The sequence below is a fragment of the Castor canadensis genome, chromosome 8, assembly GCF_047511655.1.
Source record: "Castor canadensis chromosome 8, mCasCan1.hap1v2, whole genome shotgun sequence".
Taxonomy (NCBI): Eukaryota; Metazoa; Chordata; class Mammalia; order Rodentia; family Castoridae; genus Castor; species Castor canadensis.
In genome coordinates, this window is record NC_133393.1 from 131,319,536 (window position 1) to 131,347,524 (window position 27,989).

At 39.7% G+C, this 27,989-nt stretch overlaps 2 protein-coding genes and 1 non-coding gene across 3 annotated transcripts in view; 1 reads left to right on the forward strand and 2 right to left on the reverse strand.

Annotated features, from left to right (window-relative positions):
- The first annotated feature begins 9 nt into the window (after positions 1-9).
- On the forward strand, positions 10-20,402 carry Nudt4 (nudix hydrolase 4). The gene is made up of 5 exons (XM_020172655.2): positions 10-508; positions 12,173-12,283; positions 13,264-13,308; positions 17,652-17,736; positions 18,018-20,402. The coding sequence occupies exons 1-5, from the start codon at positions 410-412 to the stop codon at positions 18,218-18,220; spliced, it is 543 nt and encodes a 180-aa protein (XP_020028244.1). The 5' UTR covers positions 10-409; the 3' UTR covers positions 18,221-20,402.
- Positions 19,799-27,989, reverse strand: part of Ube2n (ubiquitin conjugating enzyme E2 N) — a 42,974-nt gene continuing 34,783 nt past the window's right edge. The window contains exon 4 of the mRNA XM_020172656.2: positions 19,799-27,969. Coding sequence (XP_020028245.1) covers positions 27,929-27,969 — 41 coding nt within the window. The 3' untranslated portion in view covers positions 19,799-27,928. The remainder of the gene's footprint in view (positions 27,970-27,989) is intronic.
- On the reverse strand, positions 21,403-21,462 carry LOC141410555 (U7 small nuclear RNA). Its single transcript, XR_012435401.1, has one exon. It is a non-coding gene; the product is annotated as a U7 small nuclear RNA (small nuclear RNA).

Consider the following 27,989-nt stretch of genomic DNA (forward strand, 5'->3'; position numbering starts at 1 on the left):
GGGGGCGGCGCACATCCGCCGCGGCGCTGCTTCCCTGTCGGCGCTGTCTTCCCAACTGCCTTCGCGTGGCGCGAGCCTGGATCCTCGCTCTTCCCTTGGCGGCGGCGGCGGCGGCGGCGGCGGCCGGAGGGAGCGGCGGCAAGCAGTGGCGGGCTCCATGGATTGCGGCGGGCGCCCGGGCAGAGGCGGCGCTTCCATCCCGGCCCCTGGACTTTAGTAACCCACGCTCGCGTCCTGCACCCAGTCGGAGCGGCCGTCGGCCCCACGACTGACCGGCCTCGCTGCCCCTCTCCGCCCGCTGGTGACCCTGCGCCACGACTCGCTTCGCCTCCTACTCCCCAGCGGGGTGGCGGCGGCCGGGGCCCCACGGCGTTGGTCGGAGCAGCAGCGGCGCCAGGAGCCCGCCTCTATGATGAAGTTCAAGCCCAACCAGACGCGGACCTATGACCGCGAGGGCTTCAAGAAGCGGGCGGCGTGCCTGTGCTTCCGGAGCGAGCTGGAGGACGAGGTGAGGCGGCCGGCGCGCAAGCAGCCTCGGCGGGGACAGCGGGCGGGTGGTCCTGGTGCCCGCTCACCCCGACCCTGCGTTGGTTGCGGGGCGGGGACGGATCGGCCTCCCTCCTCCTTCCCTCCGCCCTCCTTCCTTCCTTTCTTTATTTCTCTGGGTCGATAGAGGAGACAAAGGGGCTCGCCCAGCCCGGCGTCCTCCTCTGGAGCCCTCGTGAGGACCGGACCGAGGCGCCTCCTGCGCCCCGGGAAGGTCCCGGGCCGTGTGGGTGTCACCTAGCGGAGTCCCCATGTTCACGAGCGAATTGAGCTTAAAGCCGATCGGCCTCGGGTGCTCACAGGGCAGAAATGGCGAGTGCTGCAGCCGAGTCCTTGTGCCTCTTTTGCATTTGCCTTCCATGTTACAGCAGTTTGCGGTTTCGGATTAAACCTAGGCTTGTTTGTGGAGTAGCAGACCGTCCCTTGCTCTAAAATGAAAACCCCTTCGGTCTGCTTTGGGCAGTTTCCCTTTTAAGTGAATCCATTAACTCAAGAGCGCTTGGCGTAATTACACTTCATTTTTAAAAACGGCCTCCTTTAAAGTTTTCTGACTGCAGAAAGAATGGGTTAGTGAAACGTGGAATAACGCCAAAAAGAACACGATGGGCTGGAAATGGACAAATTTGCCATTTTCAGACAGAAATCTCCCGCTCTTGGCGTGTTTATCGAGGTTTCTTTACTTTGCTGCTTGCCTTGACATCTGGAAAGGAGAAGTCTTTCTTGTTGCAAGAGCAGTCAGTCTTCAATAATTTACTTCTCTGCATTGGGTTGATAGGCCCGTGGGGTCTCCCTGAAAAGCAATTTTTGCTTATTTCAGTTATTTTTGTTCAATTTAAAAATTATCCGCTGTTCTAAATTAGCTTAAAGCAATAAGTCACTCAGTAACTGATGAAAATGTTTCTTAGCATTGCCACTCCTAAGATAGGGGAAAAGTTATCATTCTGAGCTCTAGCTCCGAAGCAGTGTCCAATAAAATACCAGGCTAAAACTGGAGTTGGGAATTTAATGGCTTCCTTATTGCCAGTCCCTGTGTGACAGTACACGTGTGACAGTACACACTCTGGTTTAGTTCTTGTTATGTTAACAAAAGTCATGTGCTTAAGAAATACGCTTTTTAAACTCCTTTTTCTTTAAGAGGAACAATCCTTTCAGTTAGTTGGAGGCCTTTAGTATTAAGCTTAAATCCTGAAGGAGTCTCTGAGGATCTACCTAGGAGAGATGGACACTACAAGGAAAAGGTTTTTAACATTTACAAAGGAAGCCAACATTAAATGCTTTATATAGAAAAAAAAAAGATAAGGTCTTTATGGGAAGGGCCATGTGAAGGCAAAATGAGCTTTTAATAGAAACAAGTATAATAACCAACAGTGATCCACACAGATAAGGATTTTGTCGCTCTTGCTCACCATTTTAAAATCACATTTTTAGTTGAGAGTTTACAATGTGCGTAGACACAGCCAGAGGAAAGTTTGTTCCATTTAATCCTTTTAACATTTGGAGGTAGTGCTGGTTATTCCTGTTTTAGAGGTGAGGAGACAAGGTACAGCGTAAGTACTTTGCCGGAATGACACAGTTAGGAAGTGGTAGCAGCAGAATTCAGGGTCCAATTTCTATTCCCCAGGCTGGGCTCTTGGCAAAGGGCCTGGCCTATAGCAATTGGATGCCCACCATATTGAATGAGTAGCTTGTGAAGCTTAGCATCAAAAGCCTTTCTGAAAGTGTTAACGATGAAGTCTTACATAATGTGAACTTGAAAGTTAAGGCTTTGTTTAAAAAAAAAAAAAGTATAAGTCTCCAGGGGAAGATATGAAGGATGGGAGAAATTGAAATGATCCATACTGTGGGTATGGCAAAGCCAAGTCTCACAAGAGCTCAGGAATTACCTTAGCAAGTAAATGGATCATGTTTTGTGCTTGGAAGTTTTTTTCTACTAGAGAGTGGTAGTAGAATGCTTGCGTAGCATGTGGTCCTGGCTTCTATCCCCAGCACCACCAGCAAAACAAGAAAAAAAAAATAAGGAAACGTTTCTGCTATAAAATAATAATAGCCTCTAGTTGAATCTAGACATTAGTGCCTTAGAGACTGCAAAGTAAGGAGCAGGATTTGGAGGATATGTTAAAAGAGCTCCATCATGCAAAACTGGAAGTCTTCAAACCTGTAGGTTGAGAAACCAAATGAATCAGCTTATTAAAGGATGTGCTCTGAGGGAAGATGGAACTCTAAAATGCACTTGGCAACATCTGGTTTAGCACTTCAGAATCTTTCTGTGGAAGTGTACAGTTGAACCTCTTTTTATTACATGATAATTAGGAAGTAAACTCTTAGCAAAACAATAAGATGCCCAAAAAAGCTACAAATTTGCTTTCTCTCTGTTCAAATTTCGTTTCTAGCCTTGGAGGATGGGATACAAACCAGCTTGACCCCACTACTGCTCTTTAGCTAGTGGGTAAGAAATGCTTCTTTGTACTGAATTAAGAACACCAAAATTCTGGCTGGGACATTTAAATATGTTTTGAGGATGATTGTAAATTGAAATAAAAGGCTAATTACTGATTTGGCCCCAAAAAGAGCTCCCATCGGCTCTTCCTGTATGGAAGAAGCTCTCAGTAAGTTCTTACTTCAGAATAGGGTCTAGAAAAGAGCTTGTTCTGATAATCATTTTCTTTTGCAGGTGGCTTTATATTTTCACCCATTTTATCTTTTTTTCTGCCCTGGGAGGTAAATAAGTATTAGCATTTGTATAAGAGGAAATTAGGGAGCCTGGCTGGGAATCTTGGGCTGCATAGTGAATCCCTGTCTCAGAGAGAGATTAGGTATCAGAAGTAACTTGTCCCCAGGTGACCGAAGCAGGCATATCTTTCTTAGTCTGGTCTTTTGTTTCTAAATCTTAGGTTTATTTGACCAGCCTTTCCAGCCAGTTTTTTCTGTGGGGAACCACCACACTCAGTATTGGCAGTTGAGCTTTCAGATGAGCCCACAAATACTTGTCCCATAGAGTAGCTGGGGCACTGTGCTTGTGCAGTGAGAGATGACAGTGCCTTTATAATAGGTAACGAGAGATGGGTTCTGTTGAACATATTTGCATATATGTTTGAACAGTGGATGCAAGGACGAAAAATTTCAGCACCTAAGGAACATACTCTGTAGTAGGAAACTTGGTAAATGACTAATTGAGAGGGAAACTGCTATGAGCTGAAAGTGTGTTCAGAAGCTCTGGGGTTGGGATTCAATGTGAGTCATTTGGAATTGAATCTCAATGAGTGGGAAGAGAGGGACCAAGCATCCCAAATAGAGTAAGTCTTGTAGTCCACAGCTTAGAATAACATAGAATGAGAAATAATTACGGGTTGACTACCTTAAATGTAAGGCTGAGAACTTGCTAGGCAAGAAAGGAAATCTTCGTTTTGAACAAGTATATTTAGGTTTAGAGGTTTTCAAGCATGAGAGTGATCTGGCAGCCAGATAGACTGCTCAGAGGAGAAATAGAAATGACTTAATCTAGGTGCACTCAAGAGACAAATGCATTAATAGATCAGTACTAAGAACTGACCACTGTCATAATTAGTTCCTGGAACCAGAGGCTCCATGCTACAGACGTTTTGCTACAAACCTGAATGTACGTAGTGGGGAAATTGGAGTTCTGCAGCATCATAGGTAAAAATCAAGACTGGGCTGGTGAGTGGTTTAAGTGGTAGAGCACTGAGCTTACCTAAGTTCAAACCCTAGTATGAAAACAAACAAACAACAACAACAACAAAAAACCAGGAACTGGCGGGAAAGACAGTCTCAACATAAAACTAAACGAAAACTAGAGCTCAAACACTAGCAATACCAGTGAGAAATATTAGTATAGTGGACTCTGATACTGGTATCTTTACACTTAGAATCAGTTATCCAGGGCTGGCCGAGTGGCTCAAGCAGTAGGGCACCTGCCTAGCAAGCGTGAGGCCCCAGTATCACCAAAAAACAAAGTTATACATCTACCTTTTTCAAGTGCATAATCATATTTGCTTGGGATTTAAGTCATTGAAGATATTTGCTTCAAATGGAGACCATTTTTTCAATATTAACTACTACCCAAAGGAGTCTTACTTATTTATTCAAAAAGTAGCCTTTTTAAAGTCTTTCTTCCCCCCCTCCACCTTGGGCTACTGGGAATCAAACTCACGGCCTTGTGCATGTGCTCAGGCAAGTGCTCTGACTCTTGAGATATATCCCTAGCCCAATAGTAACTTTTTAAAATTTATTCTTTATTTGTTGGGGGTTTGTTTGGTGTTTGGTTCGGTTGTTTTTGAGAAAGAGTCTCACTATCTAGCCCTGGCTGCTTTCAAACTCACAGGGCTCCTACCTCTGCCTCCTGACTGCTGGGATTACAGGTATGTACCACCATGCCTGGCAAAGTATCCGATTTTTAAACACAGGGAAGTAGCCTATTCTGTGCTTGCAGCTTGCGTAGACCTCAAGAATGGCTTCTTAGGCCACTAAATCTGCCACCTTGTTTAAGGGAAGGATTTCATCTATTTTTTCCTTAGGGTTTTTGTATATCATTAAGGCTTCCTTTAATTGTTAGAAGCTTACCGCATCACTTCAAAACATGAACATACCAGGAGAAACCATCATAATGAACCTGACTTAACCAATGATGAATACACACATCTACCAATCCAGCACAGTAGACTTTGGTGAAGCATAGCTTAACAGAAGGAACGGTTATTGCAGGTCTTCTGTGACTCTGCAGTCCACAGTGTACTACTAATTTGCCTAACAGTAGTAACGTAGCTGGTTGTATGTGTCATAATCATTGCTTAACCTACAGTCTTTTTAAATGGCTCTTTGTAGGTGTTCCTAGTCTGCTGTTGCTGGCCTAGTTTTGACTACATTTCTCTGAAATGGTTAAATGAGACAGGAGGTTAATTCACAGTTTAATAACCATTCATGATACCATGCCACAGCAGCCCCAAAACTGCTTTCATTGGCTGTGATTCACTTAGGTTTAGGATCACTCGGGTTATCTAGATAGCTCCCTAACCTGCAACAGACATGGCAGCATGTAGTGGCTGTTTGTTATTTTAGAAGTGAAAACTGAAACAAATGGCATTTTGGGGCTACTTGGCAGAGCCTCTGAAGGCCTAGCTGCATTACCTCCATCCTGAACAGCATTTTTCATTCCTTTTTTTGGGGGGGAGCAGGTGTTGAGACTGGGTTTGAACTCAGGTCTTCGCACTCTCAAAGCAGGCGCTCTAGTGCTTGAGCAACATCTCTGGTCCATTCTGCTCTGATTATCTTGGAGATGGAATTTAACAAACTGTTTGCCTGGGGCTGGCCTTGAACTGCAATCCTTCTGATCTCTGCCTCCCATTGTAGCTAGGATTGCAGGTGTGCCGATGGGCTTAGTTTAGCACACACTTTCCCATCCCCAGTGAGGAGGACCTGTTGCATCATACAGGGTACAGTATCATAGTAGATGGTTCCAATTCAGACAAGCCTTCATCCTGTAGCACTCAGAGGGCTGTTTCCAAGTTGAATGCTGTCATTACTCTGCTGGTACTATATATACTTCTAAAAGACTAAAGATGTTATGTGTCCAGGAAAGAGACAAGTGTGAGAGGTGATTATTCCACAGTGTTGGCTGGGAAGAGTGGGTAAGGTTGTAAGAGGAAGGAGGAATGCTGTGTGAAGGTAGTCCACGTGAATCAAGAAGAAATGTCTTCACTTTTCACCATTCTGACAGCTTTGACTTTGAGGTTGGAGCGATTCCAGGCTGGTTCTGTAATCTGGGGATGAGTGGCCCATTTTTTTCTTTTCTTTTCTTTCTTTTTTTTTTTTTATTTATAAATCTTTTCCTTTGGTCTCAGCCACGTTTCATATGGAATGTTGAATTTCTACCTTCATCTCTGTCATTTGCAGGCTCCCCATCTCAGTGTCTGTAGGAAAGGAATTTATGACCTGTGAATGACCATGTATGGCTCTGCCAGCTGTTGGTATATCTTCTTACTGGATGAGCTTTTATTTATACTTAACTTTGTGCAGGCAGAGTGGCTCAATTGGCCCTGAGTTCAAACCCCAGTACTGTTTAAAAAAAAAAAAAATAGAACTCCACTTTGTTACTTCAGCAATACTTTCTTTTTGGCAACACTGGAAGTCAAATTCCATCTTGCTTTGATGCACACACACTGTATACCCCCAGCTCACAAAATTATTAGTTTTAAATAAGGTCTAAATTTCGATCCTCCTGTCTCAACCTTCCTAATACTGAGATTATAGTATTTTATACCACAAGTATTAAATACTCATTTAAATTGATCCTGTTTTGGAAAGATATGTCTGAGTTAATGTTTGATCAGATTTCATCTTTTTGGAATGTCTGTGTGCCATCACACCTGGCTTCACAGCTTTAAGTAAATTGTTTTAATAGGTTTTTAAAATTGCATTCCAGAAAAATCCACACTGTGACTTCAACAGAAAAGCCTTGTTTCTGTTTGTTGATAATTTCTAGAGCAGCAGTGTGCACTACCATGGAGCTCCCCACCTCCACCCCAGCTTGTCCTTTACAGTTCTAGGCCTTTAAATTGTGAAACCTTTTTCTAGCAAGAAATGATTTTAGAATTACTGTTGAAGACTCAAATGTTGTGTAAGCACACACTTGGCTTTCATGTTTGTGATCTTATTCTTACACCAGCCCTCTGAAACAGATCAGGTGTAAGGGTGCTTGGGAATATGTAGCAGGTCCTTTGAAATACTGAGATTCCTGTGTGTTCCTCTTAAACTCACTCTCCTGCCTAGCTGCAGTCATTTTTCCTAATTAAAATGTAAACATCTTCCAAAGATGTCAGTTTCTCAGCTGTACTGTTCAGTACTAGAGACGGTTTGTTTGCTCTCAGAGCCTTTTCTCAGGCCTGCGACAGACCCCAGTGAGTTATGGAATTGCCTTGCTCGCCCATAAACTGCTGCAAGTTAAAACCTGTTTGCTTGTTTTACCGGGGAGGCTGGGGAAGGCTGTCTTAATGGTTCCTGCTCTCCATATGCTATTTCTGTGCATTTTCCCTTCCTGGGGGACTGAAGCCATAGTCACATCTGTTCTCTTCTTTATGGCATGGCCCTCCATTCTTCCTCTTTCTTAATCACCACTTTTCCCTCCTTCTTCCAAATGTGGCCTTGCCCTCATTTGAGCTCTGATGGCATACTGGAGATGAGTAAATAAGTACTTAATGAAATACACTGATTTTCAAATCCATGCCATCATACCTATGTCAGATCTCTTTTTTTAAGCTAGTAGTTCAGATACCATAGTCATTTCTATACCACAGGTATTAAATACTCACTTAAATTGATCCTGTTTGGGAAAGGTACATTTGAAGTTAATGGTTTGATCAAATTTAATCTTTATGGAATGTCAAAGGACTCTTGGACAGTAAGTTACTAAACTAAGCTAAATCACGTGTCCAAAATTTATGTAGCTGTATTGTCAGTATAGACTTACAGACTTATGTAATCAGTATTTTCCAGCTGCTTTCAATCATAGAATCCTAACTAGCCTACGGTGTCACTTTATTCTTATACCCCACCTCCAGGAATGTGAACGCTTTGGAAAAGACTTGTATTGATCTATCGTAGGCCATGTCTTACTGTCACAAAATTGACAAATATGGAGCATTTCAGCACTGTTTTCTTCAGAGTGCTTCTCCGTAAGCTGGAGTAGTTATTATTTGACAGGAGATGGGCTGTTTTGGCTATATTAAAGTCCTAAGACAAAAGTGAATGGCCTTAATTTGTATGCCACGTGCATGAGACTTCTTTCCTGCTGGCACGGTTCTTGTTTTCTGTGGGGAATAAATTTAAAGTAGTTGTCTTTAGCATGGAAATTGTAAGTAGATAACTAACCATTATATGTTTTACCTAGTATGAAAAGAAAGTGCCACTAAGGTGCTACAGACCTGTGTAGTCCAATAACATGCCACTTGAAACATGACTAGTAGACTGAGGAACTGAATTTTAATTCTGTTCTTAAATTTAAAAGCCATATGATGCTAGCAGCATGTGTGATAGACACGCCACCCTACAGCTTCAAAAAGAAAGAGAAAGTTCAGATGCCACAGGGTTCAGGACAGACTACAGTCATTGGGAGATCCAGGGCATTGGGGACTCCTCTCCTTCAGTAGGTTTGTCAAAGGAGATGATACAAAATTAATAAAACTATCAGATGTCAACTCAGTCATTACGAAAAGATAGAAATTAACAAATCTTTTTTAATCTAGTAATTTAAATGTTAATCTTTACTGCAGATGATAATTATTTAAATCAACTGGGTTTTTTAAGATAGATTAGAAGTTAATGAATTTGATCATATTTAATCTTTTTTAGAATGCCAACGGACTGTTGAATGATAAATTCTTGTTTAGGTTGAGTCATTTGTTCCATATCTTTATAGATTATTTCATGGGGTTTTCTATAATTAATGAGAGGGAGATGTTGAACCATGCAGGGGTTCTATGTTACTGACTTTTGGAAGAAAAACTTTAGTCATATGTTGGTGTTCTGTAGATAAAGGTTTGGTTTTAAATCTGAGCTTCAAATGTTAGCTCAGAAAGCAGACACATACTATCCTAACGGCTTTCCAACATCATTACCTTAATGTAATTTAGCTCTTAAAGACTTTCGGGGAAAATTGGGAGCATAATCATTGACCTAAATATGTGGCACTTTGAATATCATCTTTTAGGACTCAAATATTTTGAGTATCAATGTTTTTGAAACTCATTTACTAAATGAGGTTGTACCTTCAGGTGGCTAGCCATCTGCACCATCCTGTTCTATTATGAACGTAATCCAGGTTGCTTAGAGAGTGTAGAATTTTGAAGTAAGAATTTCATCCAGCTGCTAGAACCAAGTCATCCCTAACCTGGACCTAGGGACCAGAAATAGGGACCTCTAACTAACTCTGCATATACCTTAAACATTTTTGTTTTAACATTCAATTGCCAGTCTCGATTCTGGGGCGATGCCTTTGATTACCGTAAGCCTCTTTGAATAAAATAGCAAAGGATTTGAAGTCTGATTTGTAGTTTCACTTCATCTGAAGTAGAATTTGACCCTTGTAGGCTCTTCTGGATTTTTTAAATCCCATTTTTCTGATCATTCATGGTAGTCTCATCCCATCCATATAGTTTTATTTTTTTTTTCACAATCTATCTTTTATTAGGGTCCATTCATCCATGCAGTTGTTAATAGTCCCACCTTTAATGAATATCTGAAGAGTCTTTCATATAGCTCTTTTCTGCCCTCATTATAATTCTCAGTGCAAGTACAACTGGCACCACTTGTGAACAGACCTCACCGCTTGTGAACTGATTCAACTCACTAGGCGGGAGGACAGAAGTAGCAATAGTCAGTACTGCCTAGGCCAGGATCTAAGTTTTCTAATTTTGCAAGGAGAGTTACTTCTCTTACAGACAAGGAAGTTGATGCACTGAAAGGTTTATTCAGTGTGTATCAGGTTCAGAACTATGTCTGCCAATAATGCTAGACTTGCTTAATTCTGGCTTTAAAAAAGTTTCCTTTTTTTTTTTTTTTGTGGTACTGGGGCTTGAACTCAGGGCCTAAACCTCAAGCCACTTCACCAGCCCTTTTTTGTGATGGGATTTTTCAAGATAGGGTCTCACAAACTGTTTGCCCAGGTGGGCTTTGAACAACAATCCTCCTGATCTCTGCCTCCTGAGTAGCTAGGATTATAGCTGTGAGCAACCTGCAACCGACTTTTAGTTTCTAATTTTGATACTTTGCTAATAACTTAAATTTAAAGCTAGTTTACATTTTATTTTACCAAAATTGCTCTATTTGGACTAAAGGGTATCCACAAAGCAGCCATTAGTACTTTAAAGCCTTGTCAACCGTTATGCTAATTTACAGTGCTTTTTCTGGACTTGCCACTGTTTTGTCAGTTGTGTGCTTTAAGGAATGATTCTGGCAGAAGCAATAGTCTTTTGCAGCCAGACTGAGAGAAACAATGCTTGCATTAACTGGTCACTGCTCTGATGGGAAGGTGTGTCCATAGGCAGAGGTGTGCTGCTTTTCTAGTGAGGGAGCTCTGTACCTGAACAGATTCTCTTCAGAACCAGCAGCTCCTCTGGCAGGAAAGAGGGAGCTGAGGAGATAGAACTGCTGGCACACATGTCAGGAAATCAGTACCCACTCTCAGGAAGGGTTGAATATGTAGATCAGTGGTAGAGCACTTGCCTATATTGTAAAGGCCCTGGGTTAGATTCCCCAGCATCATGAGGAAAAAAAGTCCAAAAACTTTTCTCCAAACTTGGTGCCCTCCCCAGCCCCAGACTATTTAAATTTACTTGAAGGCAATATACTAGGATACTTATGCAACATTTTTGTTCGAGTAAACATTTGGTTGTTACGGCTGTTTATTTATTTTTTTTTAAACTTGAATTTCAACCTAACTTGCATATAATCCCTGGCCCCCTGGCCACCCATACTGGGGATTGTGCTTGCCAGGCAAGAACTCTACCCCTTGAACCATGTCCCTGGCCCCAGAGTTGTTTTTGTTTTTTCTGACACTTCTGGGATTTGAACTCAGGGCCTCATGCTTGCTAGTCAGAGGCTCTGCCACTTGAGCCAGTCCACCAGTGCACAGTTTCCATTTGTAAGATGGCTAAGTAATACTTTGTGAGGTACTATTAAACATTTACCGTCTAGGATGCTTATCTTTGGTAATATAGTACGTTTTTTTAAAGCTTGAAGGCTTAATGCTGTTCTTGTTCAGATGTCTGTAGATTTTTCCGGTAGAAGGCCAGATAAGTACTTTAGGCTTTGCAGGCTATATGGTCTCTAACCCAGCAACAACTGTGCCGTCACAGAGGCACAAAAGCAGCCATATGTTATGCAGAAGTGAATGTGTGACTGGATTGTAATAGTTTTATCTGTGAACACTGAAATTTGAATGCTATGTAATTTAAAAATATAAAAACCATATTTTAGTTTTCAGACTGTTCCAAAAGATGTGGTGATGGGCTGTATAGTTTGTTGTAAGTTATAGCTATCATCAAAATGGAACATTTGCGCACTCAGCTAGGTTTGGAATGTGATGGTTACCTTTTTCCACTCTATATACCAAGCATTGGCTTTTCATGCATTTCCTTATTCCTTTCTCACAGCATCTGTTACCTTCCAAGTACTCTTACATTTTATGGGTGAAGGAACAAGGCAACCTGCTTATAGCCATATATCCTTCCTTGGAAGAACAAAGATTTCCATAGCTAAAAAAAAAAAAAAAAAAAACTGATATAACCACAGACTTCAGTCTATGATTATGAAATCAAATCTCTGCTTTTATCCTTGGTTAGTAGCTAAGAATTGGAAAGTGTTACTTCTTGAATCTGATAGTTTCAGTGCTTTCATTAGGCATAGAATCTAATGATGTGACCATGTCAGCATTGAATTCTGACTTCAGGCTATCAGTTATTTTCTTGTGGGATAATATGTGCCCTTGGTAATTTCAGTGAAATTTATGAATGGATTGATCTAGAATCAAGTTACAACCTTGGAAAGGTTTGAGAATGTTGTTTGTATCCATAGTGCTTCTCAAGCCAGATGTACATGGTTACCATGGGTCTTGCAGGTCCTGCTGGTGAGTAGCAGTCGGTACCCAGACCAGTGGATTGTCCCAGGAGGAGGGATGGAGCCAGAGGAGGAGCCCGGTGGCGCCGCTGTGAGGGAAGTTTATGAGGAGGTGAGATGAATAGTACTTTGTGCTCTTTGTGCACTCAATTTTGGGGTTTTACTGGAGGGGCTTCTGTGAGTTGTATTAAAAAAAAAAAGCCATTTGCTAGGTAACAGTGAGAAGAAAGCAAACCACAGGCAGGTCACAGGAATGTTTTGATTGCAACATTTGAAAGTAGAGTCGAGTATAATTGGCATTTTGCTAGTCACATGCTTTTTCTACTTGGTAAAATAAAGTTAAAATCAATGCGGAAGTCCCCTAGAATTGTATTAACATGTAACTTCCTGTTGATGAGGCTTACTGTTTGATTAATGATCAATGTATAACATGACGGCCTCGCCTCAGCAGGGTTAGTATTACATTGAACAGAAATGCACAAACATTCATGTTCTGTAATTCTTAAATGAGTTAAGAAGCAGAATACTTATATTATTTCCTGTTTTAAAATTCAGTGAAGGTGGCACATCTTCATGCACTAGGATGAGTCACACGGGGCCTACTTGGCTTCTAGTTGATAGAACTTGCTTTTACCACAGGCGAAGCAAGCATTGTGAGTGTTCATTTGAACAGCAGTTCTGGTATTGATGGGAAGTGAATGCTTATGCTCTCATTGGGCTGTGGTGTACAGTATGAAAGGTTATACAGAGGGGCATTGGGGGAGGGAAGTACACTTTAAGCAGAGGAAGCTGCATATCCCAGTGCATTCATTTGCGGTGTGGCTTGGCATGGGGAGCCAATGTGAATGCTGTCAACCGGTTACTGTACTAGGGATGAGTAATGAGGATTCTAAAGTATAGAACTGTATCCTGAGCCATGAAAAAGAAAGAAAAAACAGATCTTAAAGGAGAGTCTGTTTATTAGTTCATATAGAAAAGTCTGTTTTCTTTCATGAAGACTGTCCCAAATTGGTAGAAAATCTAATTTTGCTACTTCTTATGAAATAAATGGTCAGAAGTCTGATAATGTTTTACATTTCATTTTTTTAATAGGCTGGGGTCAAAGGAAAATTAGGCAGACTCCTGGGCATATTTGAGGTGAGTTACAAAAGTAATCCTCACTTTGTTGATGATAGAATTCATGATCCCTTCCTAACCAATCAGGAATCTAGCAGCAGCCTAAAGCAGACATTCCTCTACTGATTAGTGGGCAAGTCAATCACAAGGATTAGGAAGAAGGGGAGGTAAGTACCATCAAGTTTGTACAGCATCATTAATGGTAGTAGTTACTTCTGTCTGACACTAGAGTGGAGTTGACACAGAAAGTTTGCTTAGTTCAGTGCACACTGTTTAGGTATAGACTTTTAGGAGGATATCATATGTTCATTATGACCTAAGACATAGGTCACCTGGGGATTCTGTCTGGTAGTATACCCATTCCCTTCAGCACATGAAACATTAGACAATATATGGATAGTGTGAAGATACAAAACTCAGGTTCATGGAGTAGATGTTAAAATGAATTCTGCTCTGTATAATCTCTTATTACTGAGGCCACAATGGAGTATCTTGGGAGGGAATTGAAAATGATAGGTACTATACAGAAGATAGGAAAAGCAAGGTCAAGTTCTGAGACCTAAGTTATGCTCCAATGATATTTTCAGACATACATATTATACTAGTAATGTGGAGACTTTCCTTTTATCAAGATAGTATTTTTAAGCCAGACGCTATGGCTCACACCTATAATCCCAGCTACTTGGGAGGTGAAAATTGAGAGGATTGCCTGGGCTGGCCTGGGCAAAAAGGCAAGACCTATCTGAAAAGTAAAGCAAAAAGGGATGGGGCGTAGTTCAGGTTAGAGCACCTGCCCGCTCAGCACAAGACCCCACATTCAAGCTCCAATACAAAAAAAAAAAAAGAGAGAACACTTAAGGGTTAGCTGTCTTTCTTGTGGAACCACACAGATTCATTTTTAAACCTTTAGGAATTCGGGGGAGGGACCCCAATTGTATAGTACTTGGTAGAATTGATGACTCTCACCAGAACACAGTAATTACTAAGAGTAGAGTCTTCATTGCATTATTCAAAAAAAATGCAGTACTTGTTTTACTAGTTCCACAGCACCATCTCCTGGTTAAACTGAAAACACTGATGTTTTCCTGTGATTGAAATATCATGGGACAAGTGACTCATTTGTTAATATACTGACAAGGTTTTCAAAGAAAACTCACATTATATATAAAGCTTATATAACATTGGGAGGAAAACGGTATTAATTGCTTTATAAATACTATTTACAAAAACAGTCGATCAACATGTCTTTCTCATTTGAAAGTATAAGAGGAATCAGAATTGCCCAGACCCTTCGTGCCAGTGATTTTTTAACACATTTTTGAATTGTATTGAGACAATTGAGGTATAAAAATAAGAAAACTGATTTTCTTTTTTTGTTTTGTTTTGTTTTCAGTACTAGTGATCCAGCCTAGGGCCTCGCACATACTAAGCAACAGCTCTAATCCTGAGCTATATCCCCTGCCCAAGAAAACTGATTTTTTTTTTTTTAATTTCTTTCATTCATATGTGCATACAATGTTTGGGTCATTTCTCCCCCCTTCTCCCCGCTCCTCTTCCCCCCACCCCCTCATTACCAGGCAGAAACTATTTTGCCCTTATCTCTAATTTTGTTGGAGAAAGAGTATAAGCAATAATAGGAAGGACCAAGGGTTTTTGTGAGTTGAGATAAGGATAGCTATACAGGGAGTTGACTCACATTGATTTCCTGTGCGTGGGTGTTACCTTCTAGGTTAATTCTTTTTGATCTAACCTTTTCTCTAGTTCCTGGTCCCCTTCTCCTATTGGCCTCAGTTGCATTGAGGATCTACTTTAGTTTCTCTGCATTGAGGGCAACAAATGCTATCTAGTTTTTTGGGTGTCTTACCTATCCTCACCCCTCCCTTGTGTGCTCTTGCTTTTATCATGTGATAAAAGTCCAATCCCCTTGTTGTGTTTGCCCTTAATGTAAGTCCGCATATGAGGGAAAACATACGATTTTTGGTCTTCTGGGCCTGGCTAACCTCGCTCAGGATGATGTTCTCCAGTTCTGTCCATTCACCTGCAAATGATAACCTTTCGTTCTTCTTCATGGCTGCATAAAATTCCACTGTGTATAAATACCGCATTTTCTTAATCCATTCATCGGTGGTGGGGCATCTTGGCTGTTTCCATAACTTGGCTATTATGAATAGTGCTGCAATAAACATGGGTGTGCAGGTGCCTCTGGAGTAACCTGTGTCACAGTCTTTTGGGTATATCCCCACTAGTGGTATTGCTGGATCATATGCTAGATCTATGTTTAGCTTTTTAAGAAGCCTCCAAATTTTTTTCCAGAGTGGTTGTACTGGTTTACATTCCCACCAACAGTGTAAGAAGGTTCCTTTTTTCCCCACATCCTTGCCAACACCTGTTGTTGGTGGTGTTTCTAATGATGGCTATTCTAACAGGGGTGAGGTTTGATTTGCATTTCCTTTATGGCTAGAGATGGTGAGGATTTTTTCATGTGTTTTTTGGCCATTTGAATTTCTTCTTTTGAGAAAGTTCTGTTAAGTTCACTTGCCCATTCCTTTACTGGTTCATTAATCTTGGGAGAATTTAGTTTTTTGAGTTCCCTATATATTCTGGTTATCAGTCCTTTGCCTGAGGTGTAGCTGGCAAATATTTTCTCCCGCTCTGTGGGTGTTCTCTTCAGTTTAGAGACCATTTCTTTTGTTGAGCAGAAGCTTTTTAGTTTTATGAAGTCCCATTTGTCTATGCTATCTCTTAGTTGCTGTGCTGCTGGGGTTCCATTGAGAACTACCTATTAGTTCCAAAGTATTTCCTACTCTTTCCTGTACCAACTTTAGAGTTTGGGGTCTGATATTAAGATCCTAGATCCATTTTGAGTTAATACTGGTATAGGGTGATAAACATGGATCTAGTTTCAGTTTTTTGCAGACTGCTAACCAGGAAAACTGATTTCTTAAAAATAATGAAAGATAATTTTGTGACAGATGCCACCTATGCTGTCCTTATTCCTTCCCCAAAGACATGATACACTGATTGAGTGGATTGTTTGTGTTGTAAAAAGTAAGGACAGTTATTTAAAGTCTTAGACTACAGCAAACAAGTAACTTTGACTGGAGTGAAGGTGGGCCCCTTCATCTCAACGTGTGCTCAGTTTTTAATCAAGAGACAAGACCAGGTGCCAGTTTTAATAATGGTAAAATTGAGTTTTCAGTGTATATAACTAAGATTTCTGAAATGCACTAACCTTTGGCTGTGTAATTTCAATTGGGAATTCATAACATACCAACATTTTTTTTAGGACTCATCCCAGACTAATTTGTGTCTCTTTTAGAAAACAATAAAAACCACCCTTCACTGTGAGTGACTCTAATACACAGCTGAAATGAAAGCTGCCGTCTAGGTTGTAGGGATGTGCTCTACAAAGTGCATCCTGATGAACCTGAGAGAGGAGCATTCTAAGGGACCATGGGCTGCTTGCTCTATATAGCTCCTGAAGGAAGCAGCGTTCCATGGCATTGAAGGAGTCATTCTAGGGAATAGGATGGATTAGGATAAAAAAGGGAGCATGGGTTTTAATAGAGATTGTAATCAAATACTAAGTTTTTCTTTAGGAAAATACAGTTGAGAGCATAGAAATTAAAATGTTAAAAGTTCAGTATTTTAGTAATTTCACCAGTTGTGGTGAAGCTCCACTGTTTTTTGAGACAGGATCTCACCTGTGTAGCGCAGGCTAGTCTTGAATTCATGATTCTCCTGCCTCTTCCTCTCAAATGCTGGGATTACTGATGTGTACCATCACTTCTGGCCTGTCCTTTTAACTTTTTTTAAAGCGTTTATTGTACAAAGGGGTTTCACTGTAGTATGTCCACACATGCGTATAATGTACTCTGATCAAATTCTCCCCCTTTATTACTCTAGCTTATCTCCCTCCCTCCCATTAAGCAATTTTTACAGGCTTCATTATTCCGTTTTTATACATGCATGTGAAGTACTTTGACCATACTCACTCCACCCTTAATCCTCTCCTTTTGCCCCAATTCCCAGTCTCCCTTTCACATTCATGTCATTTTTTTCTTCTTTTTAACATGGGTGTGCTGGTACTGATCCCTCTGTTGTATGCTGTTGTATTCCTTCAGATGTTTTCTAGGAACAGTATAGCTGGGTCATATGGTAGTTCTTAGTTTTTTGAGAAATGTCCATTCTGCTTTCCATGGTGGCTGTTCTTCTTAACTTTTAGATGTTTTGCATAAACTGACTTGTGTACTGCATCTACTCTAGCATGCTAGCCTGCATTGGGAAATACACTGTGCAGTGTACCACAGCATCCATGCTCAGCTCCTGTAGATTAAAATGCTTTTCTTTTTATATTCAAGCAGAACCAAGACCGAAAGCACAGAACTTATGTTTATGTTCTTACCGTCACTGAAATACTAGAAGATTGGGAAGACTCTGTTAATATAGGTAAGTTCCTGGGCCTTCTGCAATCTGAATTCTCTTCAATTTGTATGCAGTTTCCATCTTGTTACTTTTGGTTACTTTTTTAGAGAAGAGAAGGTAAATATGTGTCCCCACATTTAAATTACACTTTTGAATTCTTCCCCTTCCATATTCAAGCCATTTCTTTTTTTAAAAAAATGAAATTCATTACTTCACGGTGGCGGGGAGTGAGGGTACGTTGCTAATCAGGTATGGCTTACTTTTAAATTGATTTTATAGTAACCAGTGTCTCACTGTTCCTCTAGGAAGGAAGAGAGAATGGTTCAAAGTAGAAGATGCACTCAAAGTTCTTCAGTGCCATAAACCTGTCCATGCAGAATATCTGGAAAAACTAAAACTGGGTTGTCCCCCAACCAATGGAAATTCCACAGTCCCTTCTCTTGCAGATAACAATGCTTTGTTTGTGACTGCTGCACAGCCCTCCGGGGTGCCATCCAGTGTAAGATAGAGAGAACTGGGAGGCCCTCCCTACCACATGTAATCTCTTGGGGAGTGGCTTCTTTTTCCCTGGCAAACATCTGAATGACGCTTGCAAACTGTCTGAATCTGCCATGCAGGGATTTCAAACAATTTAGCATGTATTTCAGATGCTTTCAAGTCTTTTAAAAACAAACAAAAATAGTGTAAAAATATTTTAAGAAGCCAAAGCCATGTGGGATTTTTTTAAAGATGCCTTAACAGTGAGCTCCCCTCTCCCATGTTATTTTGATTGTCATTTTTCACAGCATTTTTTCGGGTTTGTTTTTGTTTTGTCATTATTTTGGTTTATTTTATCAGATCAAATTGCTTGTGGTATATTTTCCCCCTAAATTGCTTTCTTATTCATAGCATCAACATACTCACCAAGTGTTTCTGGTGGGAAATAATGAAAAATGCTATTGGTACCGAAGAAACCTAACCATCCCAAAACTTAAGAGGACCACAATCTTAATCCATAAATTGCTGATTTGGGCTATTTCTGAATGGTCCAATAATTTTTGAAACAGGATTTCAATTTGTTATTTTCAGGAATTTGTCATCAGGAATTTGAATGTTCACAACTGGTATTATGTCACTATCAATCTAGTATAGCTGTTTCCCTTAAGACACAAAAGTAGTTTAACGTGAAATATAACTTGAGATGGTGACCTTTAAGAAAATACTGTTAACAGAATTCATGTAGTAAGTACATCCATCATGCACACTGTATTCATGGAATTTATTTAGCACGCTCAGTTGCCAATTCCCTATCTATAGTCCCCCTTTACATGGGATAGAACACTATTTCTCCCAATAGAAATTGCTCCTAAAGTGTATTTTCAGTTTTCTAATTTAGTGACACCTCTTTAAATTTCCATTTTACCTGTAACCAACCACAGGACTGCAGTCTAACCTTCAGTGCCAGTCAGTGATGGCTGCATCAGTGAATAAAATGGCCTTCCTGTTGCTCAACTGTTACAGGCTTAAGATTGATTTGTCATAACTTTTCGGGGCACTGGAACATACCTGAACTAAGAATTATTTTATCTTTCACTTTATACTAACTTAAAATCAGGGATCCCACGTAAAATAAGTACTGGTCTGACACTTCCCAAATGGTATCAGCAAGGAGAAGGGAGGAAAAACACCTTTAACTGAAATGTGGGATGGCAGACAGTGAAAGATCATTTTCTATGTGGACATTTGTTAGCCTGTTGCAAATATTGTAACTGGCAAGTAGAACATAGAAAAAGTATAGTTAGAAAATTTGCTCTGTAGTTCTTGACCTTTAAAAATATAATTGCTGCTAGAAATAGTCTGTAAATTACACTTAAGGAAAATTGGTGCCATTTTGAAAATGAGATCTTGTGCCATAAATGCAGCTGGAACTAAATATAAACATTAGTTTATAAATTAATGGTGGCAAAGGAATGAGTAAAGTAGGAAAACTTTTAACCAGTAACGTCTCATCCTGAATTATGTAGTATAATCACATCTGGTCATCCAGAATTTTTAATATTTTTCTTTGTACAGAGCTTATATATTCTGGGTGTTTTTAAAAAGGAAACATTTTAAATCCCACAAATTGACACTTTCTATCAATCACCAATGGACTGATTTTTTTTTTTCTCAGCAATCTGAAATTTCTTTAAATTATTAACAGAGAAACTGGATTCTTTTTGTATATAGGATTGCTTCCACCTGAAATGCTATCACAAGTACTTGGTGGGGGTGGGGGGGTTATCTTGTACATGATATTCTTAGAGGTAATAATGCATGAACTTATTTTATAAACTCTTGGACTGTGTATTGTCATGTAAAATATGTACAGTATTAGTATCAACCATCTCTTTAAAGTTAGCCTATAAATATGTTGTAGAATTCTCTTTGGTCAGAAACATTTGAACATTTAGTGCCACTTGAGTCAGGATTTCCTTCAGTGCTGTTTAGGAAGTCACGGTCTTTAGTCTATGCAACTAGCAAAAATCTGTATGATGTAACCAAACAGGATTTTCACTTTGAAATATCACATGAGAGGGTCTTCGCTACTCTGGAACCCAGCCTAGCAAAACTAGGAAAAACTCCAAGATTTATCTTTTAATAAGAAAAGCCAACATTTTCAAGCTAAATTGTTGAACTTGCTAGATAATAAATAATGTCTACTATCTCAATCCTCCAAAGTTTGTGGTGTTGACTATAATTTGTGCTTGTTTGTAAGGTAGTTGAATAAAATTGGGCAGCTAAAACTTTTCAGTTCCATGTGCCTCCTAAGTAAAAAACAGAAAACAAGTAGTGACTGTAAATTGGTTGCAAAGTAGAAACTGCCCTGCAAGTTTTTGTTTTTGAGATGACACTTTCCAACCAAGCGCATGTCATCCAGTTTTCTGTCCATCACACCATTGTATAAAGCAACAAAAGTGAAGGAGAGAAATGTGCACGCGGAACTGCTTTGCATGTCTCATTTGAGGTGGTCTCCTAACTGGTGTAAGAATCTTGACTTTTTTTTTTTTTTTTTACATTTGGAAACATCAAATAAAAATTGAAACAAATCATCTTTGTGTTGTTTTTTAAAAACATAAGGACTACAGTAGATCTGCAAAGAATCAGCTTTCTGAAACATGGCATATGTCTATCCAGAGCAAAGCTATTCCTCCCAGTGCAGAACACATTTCTCCTCAATTATGGACTCAATGTTATGGACTCAATGTAAACCTTCAACCTAACCACATTCACCCTCCACAGCAGAGCCTATCTAGCTAGTCATAGACCTATACTAGCATGGTGTACTAGCACGTCCTTTTCTTACTAGTGGGATTACTAACCAATCATTAAGGTGTATGGGGTTGTGCTATAAAAACTGATTCATCCTAGAATCCCTTTGCTCTAATGAGTCGCAGATACTTTATTACTATCACTATTGCAGATCCTTTAGAAAGGTAATTAGCTAGGTACATACCCGTTACATTTTCGGAAGTGTACTATTCATTCAACACCAACTGCACAATCTTCATATAGAAGTCCTATTCAAGTCTCAAGTTATGGACACATTTTGCTAAGGATTGTTTAATTGGAGGCCAAGAGAAGGTTGATACTTGGCACTGCTGTCTCAACACCAGAGTATAAGGATTTGCTACAGGCCTCATCTTTTTTTCCCTTTTTGTTTTTTGGGAGGTGGGTTCCAGCATAAGCCAGAAAACCTGCTGGACAAATTCTAAAACAGCTATGACACTTACAGGCCTCATCTTTAAGCAGAATTATGTAGACAAGTCATACCACCTATTTGAATTTATAGTTTTAATAAATTAGCTACAGTACTACCAACCAGTGTTAACTGTGTAGTTGATTCTCAAAGTTTCAAGAGGTTTTCTGCAAAGCTGGGCACTGGTGGCTCACACCTACAATTCTAGCTACTCAGGAAGCAAAGATCAGGAAGATCAAGGTTTGAGGCCAGCCAGAGTAAATGGTTCAAGAGTCCCTATCTCGGAAAAACCCATCACAAAAAAGGGCTGGTGAAGTGATAAGAGTGCCTGCCTAACAAGTGAGGCCGGCTTAGTTCCATTCCCAGTGCTGACTGCAAGAAAAAAAAAAAAAAAAAATTGCAATGTTTGCCAGTAACTACACAATAATCAGCTTATGCCTAGTACTGATGATAGCACAGAGTAAGTCTCCTCCCTCAAGGAGCTTACATTCTAGTGGGGTAGCAATAAATGAATGTTTGTTCCAAAAGTATCTTTCAGGGTTTTATAGCTTTTTATGTGTGCCTAAATACCACTCTCCCCCAAATACTTGCTATAGAGCAAGTTAGAAAGTAAACTCGCCAGGCGCCGGTGGCTCACACCTTTAATTCTAGGTACTTGGGAAGCTGAAATCAGGATTGCGGTTCAAGGCTAGCCTTGTGAAACCCCATCTTCAAAATTACAGCAAAATGGACTGGATGTGTGGCTCAAGTGGTAGAGCACCTGCTTTGCAAGCACAGAACTCGAGTTCAGTCTTCAGTCTGACCCCCCAAAAAAATTTAATAAAAGTAATCCCTTCCCCCATGCTTTCCTTCCATTTTTAGTAACTTCCAGACTGGTACCACCGACTACATTCTAGCAATAACAGTGCCCTAGGGTCTGTCTTAGCAAGACATTACAATGACCCAAATACTCAAACCTTCCATGATTTTCATTTTTATTTTTTGGCCAGGAAGTCTTCAATCCCTCTACTTCAATTAACTACTCTTCATTTTGTAACATCTCCCAGTAAATGGACTCCCCGGCCCCAGCCACAGCCCTATTCCTGGTGCTGTTTCACTGTTATCAAACAGCAGTGTCAAGGCATTAACAAAAGTATGTCAAATCTTTTTTGATTCCCCACCCCCACCCAGTACTGGGGTTTGAACTCAGGGCCTACACCTAGAGCCACTCCACCAGTCTTTTTCCTGTGAGATTTTTTTTTTTTTTTTTTCAAAAAAAAATAGTTCTCGTGAACTATTTGCCTGGGGTTGTCTTTGAACTGCAATCCTCTTCTCTGCCTCAAGTAGCTAGGATTTCAGGCATGAGGCACCAACACCCAGCTCAAATCAGATTCTATTACGGCAGTCCATTTAGATACTATACAGTTCTTAGAGGTACAACTCCATGGAAAGGGCTCTTCTGTTAATGCTGAGTGAAAAGGCAGAATGTCTACAGTATTAGCTGTTTCGTACACATTTCCACATACTGAAAAAACTAAAAATAGTTAAAGATCACTTTAAAGGAACTACGGCAACGCATTTCCTGTAAAAACCTGTATAGTTAGGTTTTTTTTTTTTAATGTTTGCAGAAAATGTCAACATGAAAATGTCCAATCTAATTTTGTGTAACTTTTAGATGAAAAAAATTGGGCTTATAAATTTACCATAATATGCATGTATTAACAGGAGAGGAAAACTGTCACATGCACTTGGTCTTCATCTGAGTAGTAAGTAATGTGCCACTTAAGGGGATGCACATTTGAGTTCGTGGAAGGGAGGCAGGAACTACAGCCTATTTGTCAATCCAAGCTTGTGCTAAGCTTGTGAGCTGTACAAATTTTTTAGATGGTTGAAAATATCGGTGGGTGAAAATGTTACTGGGAGCACAGCATGCCTATTTGTTTGCAAATTGTCAGTGGATGCTTTTAACTACAATTGTAGAATTGAGTAACTGAGACAGACCTATGGCCCACAAAGCCCAAAATATTTACTGTTCTATTAACTAAAAAATGTGAGTTGCAAAAGCCTGGCCCTACTCACTTGGTTAGCCAGTTCCACTGCTTCCTGACAAAAAGGAGACCATCAAGCTCATGTGGTGCTGCTGGGGCTAAGTTCAGCAGGAGAGTGCGTGAAGGGTGAGGCCTTGGATTTCATCCACACGTCATTAAACAAAAACTGGAGCAACCAACCTGCATTTTGCCAGGGTCTCACTATACAGCCCAGGCTGGTCTCAAACACATCCTCCTGCTTCTGCTCCTGGGTGCTGTGATTTCAGGTTTGTCTGGCCTGAGTAACCTACTCTTGACCTTAAGCCAAAGACTATAAATTTACAAGGTTATAATGAAATTTAACTACTGAGATTTACTAATCTGGATCACATCTCAAAAGCAGTACCATGGTAGATTAGGATGGATTAGGGTATTTTTAAAGGGAAATATGATAGTTATTCTAGATGGCAGGCCCATGAGGTTACTAATCTAGAATTTCTAAAACATTTTTGTTCCATATACAAGTGAATGATTGAAAGAAATGTGACAGCTCCTTAATATGCACATAAAAAGATACTTTTACAAAATGATATTTCAATTGATCTGTAATGAGGCAGTAAGGCCTAAATATTCAGGAAGTTACTATATGCTTCTACAATCTCAGAAACTAAGTTTCAGTTCAGTAGAGGCTGAGCTTAGCACCAAGTCCTTCATTATAAATGCCACAACATGCACAATATGAAATGACATCAGCTCAAATTCTTAATTAAGTATTGAGTTCCACACTTCAGAAATTTAAGTTCAGCTCCCAGTTTTGCGGCAATGAGAACCTGCCCAAGTTACACCATAAAGCTATAGCCAAGTCAACTCTTAGAGCAAATACTCCTCCCAGACTTGGTGATACAATGGAAAATAATGCAGCAGTGTGTAGTTAAGGAAATAGACAAAAGTATCACCAGCCCAATTGGTGGATTATAGATTTTTTTATTATTTATACTTCTTTCAAATTACATTCAGCATGTTTTGCTTTTATGTTAAATCATTTAAAATATAAACCCTGAAATAATTCCTTAAGATATTAGGCAGCATGCTAAGTAACTAAATGAAGTGTTATTCCCAGTCCCAAAATACATTCAAAAAATGTTACATTTTCTTAAATAGATCAATGAATTAGGTGCCCTACTGTTCATTCATTTTGTGTTTTACTTATTTTTGGACTTTTCTTGATAACGTTTTTAAATCTCTGCTACTGTAGTCACAAAAACTGATGTGGCTGGAGTAGCCAGAAAACGTATCTAAACCAAACAGAAACATAGGGTCAATTCCTACCGTTCCCATGATACCATTTAGTTCTAGGGCTTACAGTTCTTTGATAGGACAGCAAATTTGCTTCCCTATTCTAATTAAAAAATGTGCTAAACCATAGCACCTGTGCCTTTTATATACTGATTTGTATCTAACCTTTAAATGCTTCTTCTGAAATTTATTTTACAAGTACATTCCTGGTCTAGAGTAAGGTTTAAGTTCTATATATATCAGGTCTAAAAATCTTATTAGGCAGACTCTGAGAGGATCAAGGATGGCTGCTCCTCTCAGAATGGAAGCAAATCGTAGCAAAGTAGACCACACGACAAAACAGTCAGAAACCATAAAGCTCATATCAACATCTCAGGATTTCAGAAAAACTCTCAGTAAACCGAACTGACTTTCAAGAAGCCACCAATCAACAGGTGCAGATTCTTCTTTTCCCAGGATTTGTACATGTCTGAAAGTGTTCATCTGACTCAAATCCAGGAGTCACCTCTCCAAGGACTTCCCTTCTCCATGACAGAGCAGCAACTACTTGTTGCGCCCCCTCCCATATACATTCTAAGGTCCTCAGGGAAAGCCCAGGCCATTCATTAGCCTAATTGTCCCCAGTCAGCAGCAGTAGACAAATACTTTTTTGTTGTATGAATTCTTTCCTTTAAGCTCAGGCTGTAAAATCAAAGGCTTAAAAGGGAATAGGACTACATAAGGAGCAGGGAGACTGGAAGGAACTTAGCCAACTGGAGAGTAAGAAATGACATGTTCTTAGCATGACTGCTACTCAGCTCCTGTTCAGTAGGTGCCAGGCACAAAGGTGGATCAGCTCCACTACTGCCAGATCTTCATATCATCCAAGTTACTAATTCTGTATTTTCATGTGTATCTCTGGAGTGTTGCCGACAAATTCAAACTGTTTTCAATCAACCACTTGTGTGTGGGCCAAGGAAAACAGAGCCGCTGGCCAGATGTAGCTATCAGCAGAGGCCTCTGCTTTGGCCTCTCCCTGATTCCCTTATATCCTAAGAAATTTCAGTCACAACACTGGCTTTTGTTTCTCCCCATGGTAGAGAAAACAAGTCTTATCAAAACAAAGGGGGAATCAAAATTGTGAAAGAAAAAGATGTAATGCCATGGAATTAGAAGTTCATATATATGAAATGAAAACAGTGACTTAATTCATCTGTACTTCTGTAACTCTGCAACTTGGTGGATGCCAGAGTCCTACTTTAGATAACCTGTTAAATGACTATGTGATAGTAACTATAACCATAGCAGTGCTGGCTACCAGTACATAATGCTTTTCTCTTGTACTTTACATCCTGTGCAGTTCATTCATTTTTAAGTCAGCTTCCTTAGCTGTAGTCAAAGATACTCTCAGCCCAAGAACTGTTATAAATGACAACTGTTGTTAACAGTTTTAAAATGTACAATATTGGGATTATTAACAACTTTTTCTGAATTTAGCCTTTGTTGTTACCAAGCAATGCATTCATCTAGAAGGATACCAGTTACCAGTCATCAAAAGCTCTTGTATGTTGAAAATGTAGTTTTAATAGATAATTCTTCATCTTACATAGGAGCACAATAAAATACACCACATTCTGAAGAAACTCCAGAAGTTATGAGGGTAAGAGTGAAGAAAATTCAGATGGGCTACAATATCCATTACCTTAAACTGCAAGACACAAAGATTCCAACTTGAAGGTTAACATTTACATACTTAGGACTGACTACACATTTATGACTTGAAAATGACAAGAATCAGGAATTTGATGTGGAAAAAGGTGGGAACAGATTTGTGAGGGGAGGAACTATGTTAATGAAAAAAGTATTAATACCAAATTAAAGAATAAAAGGAGCTCACATAGCAAATATCAGAGGGATGAGCAAGACTCATTAACTGAAGAAACCTTTCTAGTGACCTTATGCAAGCTGGTTTCTTGGGATTTGCTCATTAGGTCAACAAGGAAGACTCACAGATGCCTCAGCAAACCCCAAATGATTATCAGGTTATATTTCCTAACAACACACACCAATGGTCATACATGAAGTTTTCAGACAAATAACCAAGAAAAAAAACCCCACATTTGAGGCAAAACTGTGACACAACATGTGAAAGTACTACACACCAGTCAACAACTGCTCTCTGCTGTGATGTCCTTCCTGAACAGTTAATTTTTAAACATTGTGGCAAGACAGCAGTGATCATCTAACTAATCAGACAATACAGACACATTTATTTCAAATTTCTAGGAGGTAAAAGTAAGATACTGATGCTTTATGCATGCTCACGGCCAGTTTATAAACACTCCATTCAGTAATATCTTAACACAAATTTGCATCAGTGAGAAGAAACTGGCAAAATCCACCTGCTGCCATTCAATCTGTCAGATGGTAAAAATCAAAACAGAATGTTCCATCAGAGTTTTAATTTTTAAATACGATTGTCACATTGGGAAGATGAAATAAACACAGTAAAATAAACTGTACAAAGGCAAAGTAGAATAACAAAAAATATTTTACTAAAACATAAGATTTACAGAATTTTCCAGACAAGCCATACAAAATGGTCACAAGCTTTTTTTGAAGGGAGGAATCTACACTTGACAGCAAAGTCACAATGTTATTAGTGAGGGCTGTGGTGTTTGTTTAATGTTCCCATTTTGGTTCAAACAATCAAGCTTGTCCATCTACGGTGTCTAAATAAAGTTAGACTTGGCTAGAGAGCATATTCTAAAGAACTGGTTAGCTGCTTTTAACCAATACAATTAGATCCCCATAAAAAGGGGGGGGAAAGGAGCCCATAAAATTAAAATAAAACTACTTTCCCCCTTTAAAAAAATAAAATAAAAACACCCATACCCCTGCAGCTAACCCTGACAACTACCTTCATTCACAGTGCTTTATACTTAAACCATGATGGGGGGAAATGAATAAAAGCAGAGACCTACTGCTTTTAAACATTTCACAACAATCCAGATGACACTTCTAGCCTCTGCTCATGCTTTACAACAGTGAATCAGGACAAGACAGATTTGCTAATGTGCATTTAATCACCAAAGGACTGAAGATGTCTGGGCTTTTATTCTGTATGTTTCTAAGACTGTGTCCATTAAATGCAAACAAAAAGGAAGAAGTCTTGGCAGAACAGGAGAAGTGATACACACTTGATGATCGGACTGACTTAAATATTATTCATGGCATATAGCCTAGTCCATGCTCTAGCTGTAGACAAAAACAAACAT

What these genes read in the sequence shown, in the direction of transcription:
- Nudt4 (XM_020172655.2), top strand. Translation starts at nt 410, where the DNA reads ATGATGAAGTTCAAGCCCAACCAGACGCGGACCTATGACCGCGAGGGC. An exon ending in TGAGGGAAGTTTATGAGGAG is followed by an intron (nt 12,284 to 13,263) that starts GTGAGATGAATA and finishes TTTTTTTAATAG; the next exon opens with GCTGGGGTCAAAGGAAAATT. An exon ending in GACTCCTGGGCATATTTGAG is followed by an intron (nt 13,309 to 17,651) that starts GTGAGTTACAAA and finishes ATATTCAAGCAG; the next exon opens with AACCAAGACCGAAAGCACAG.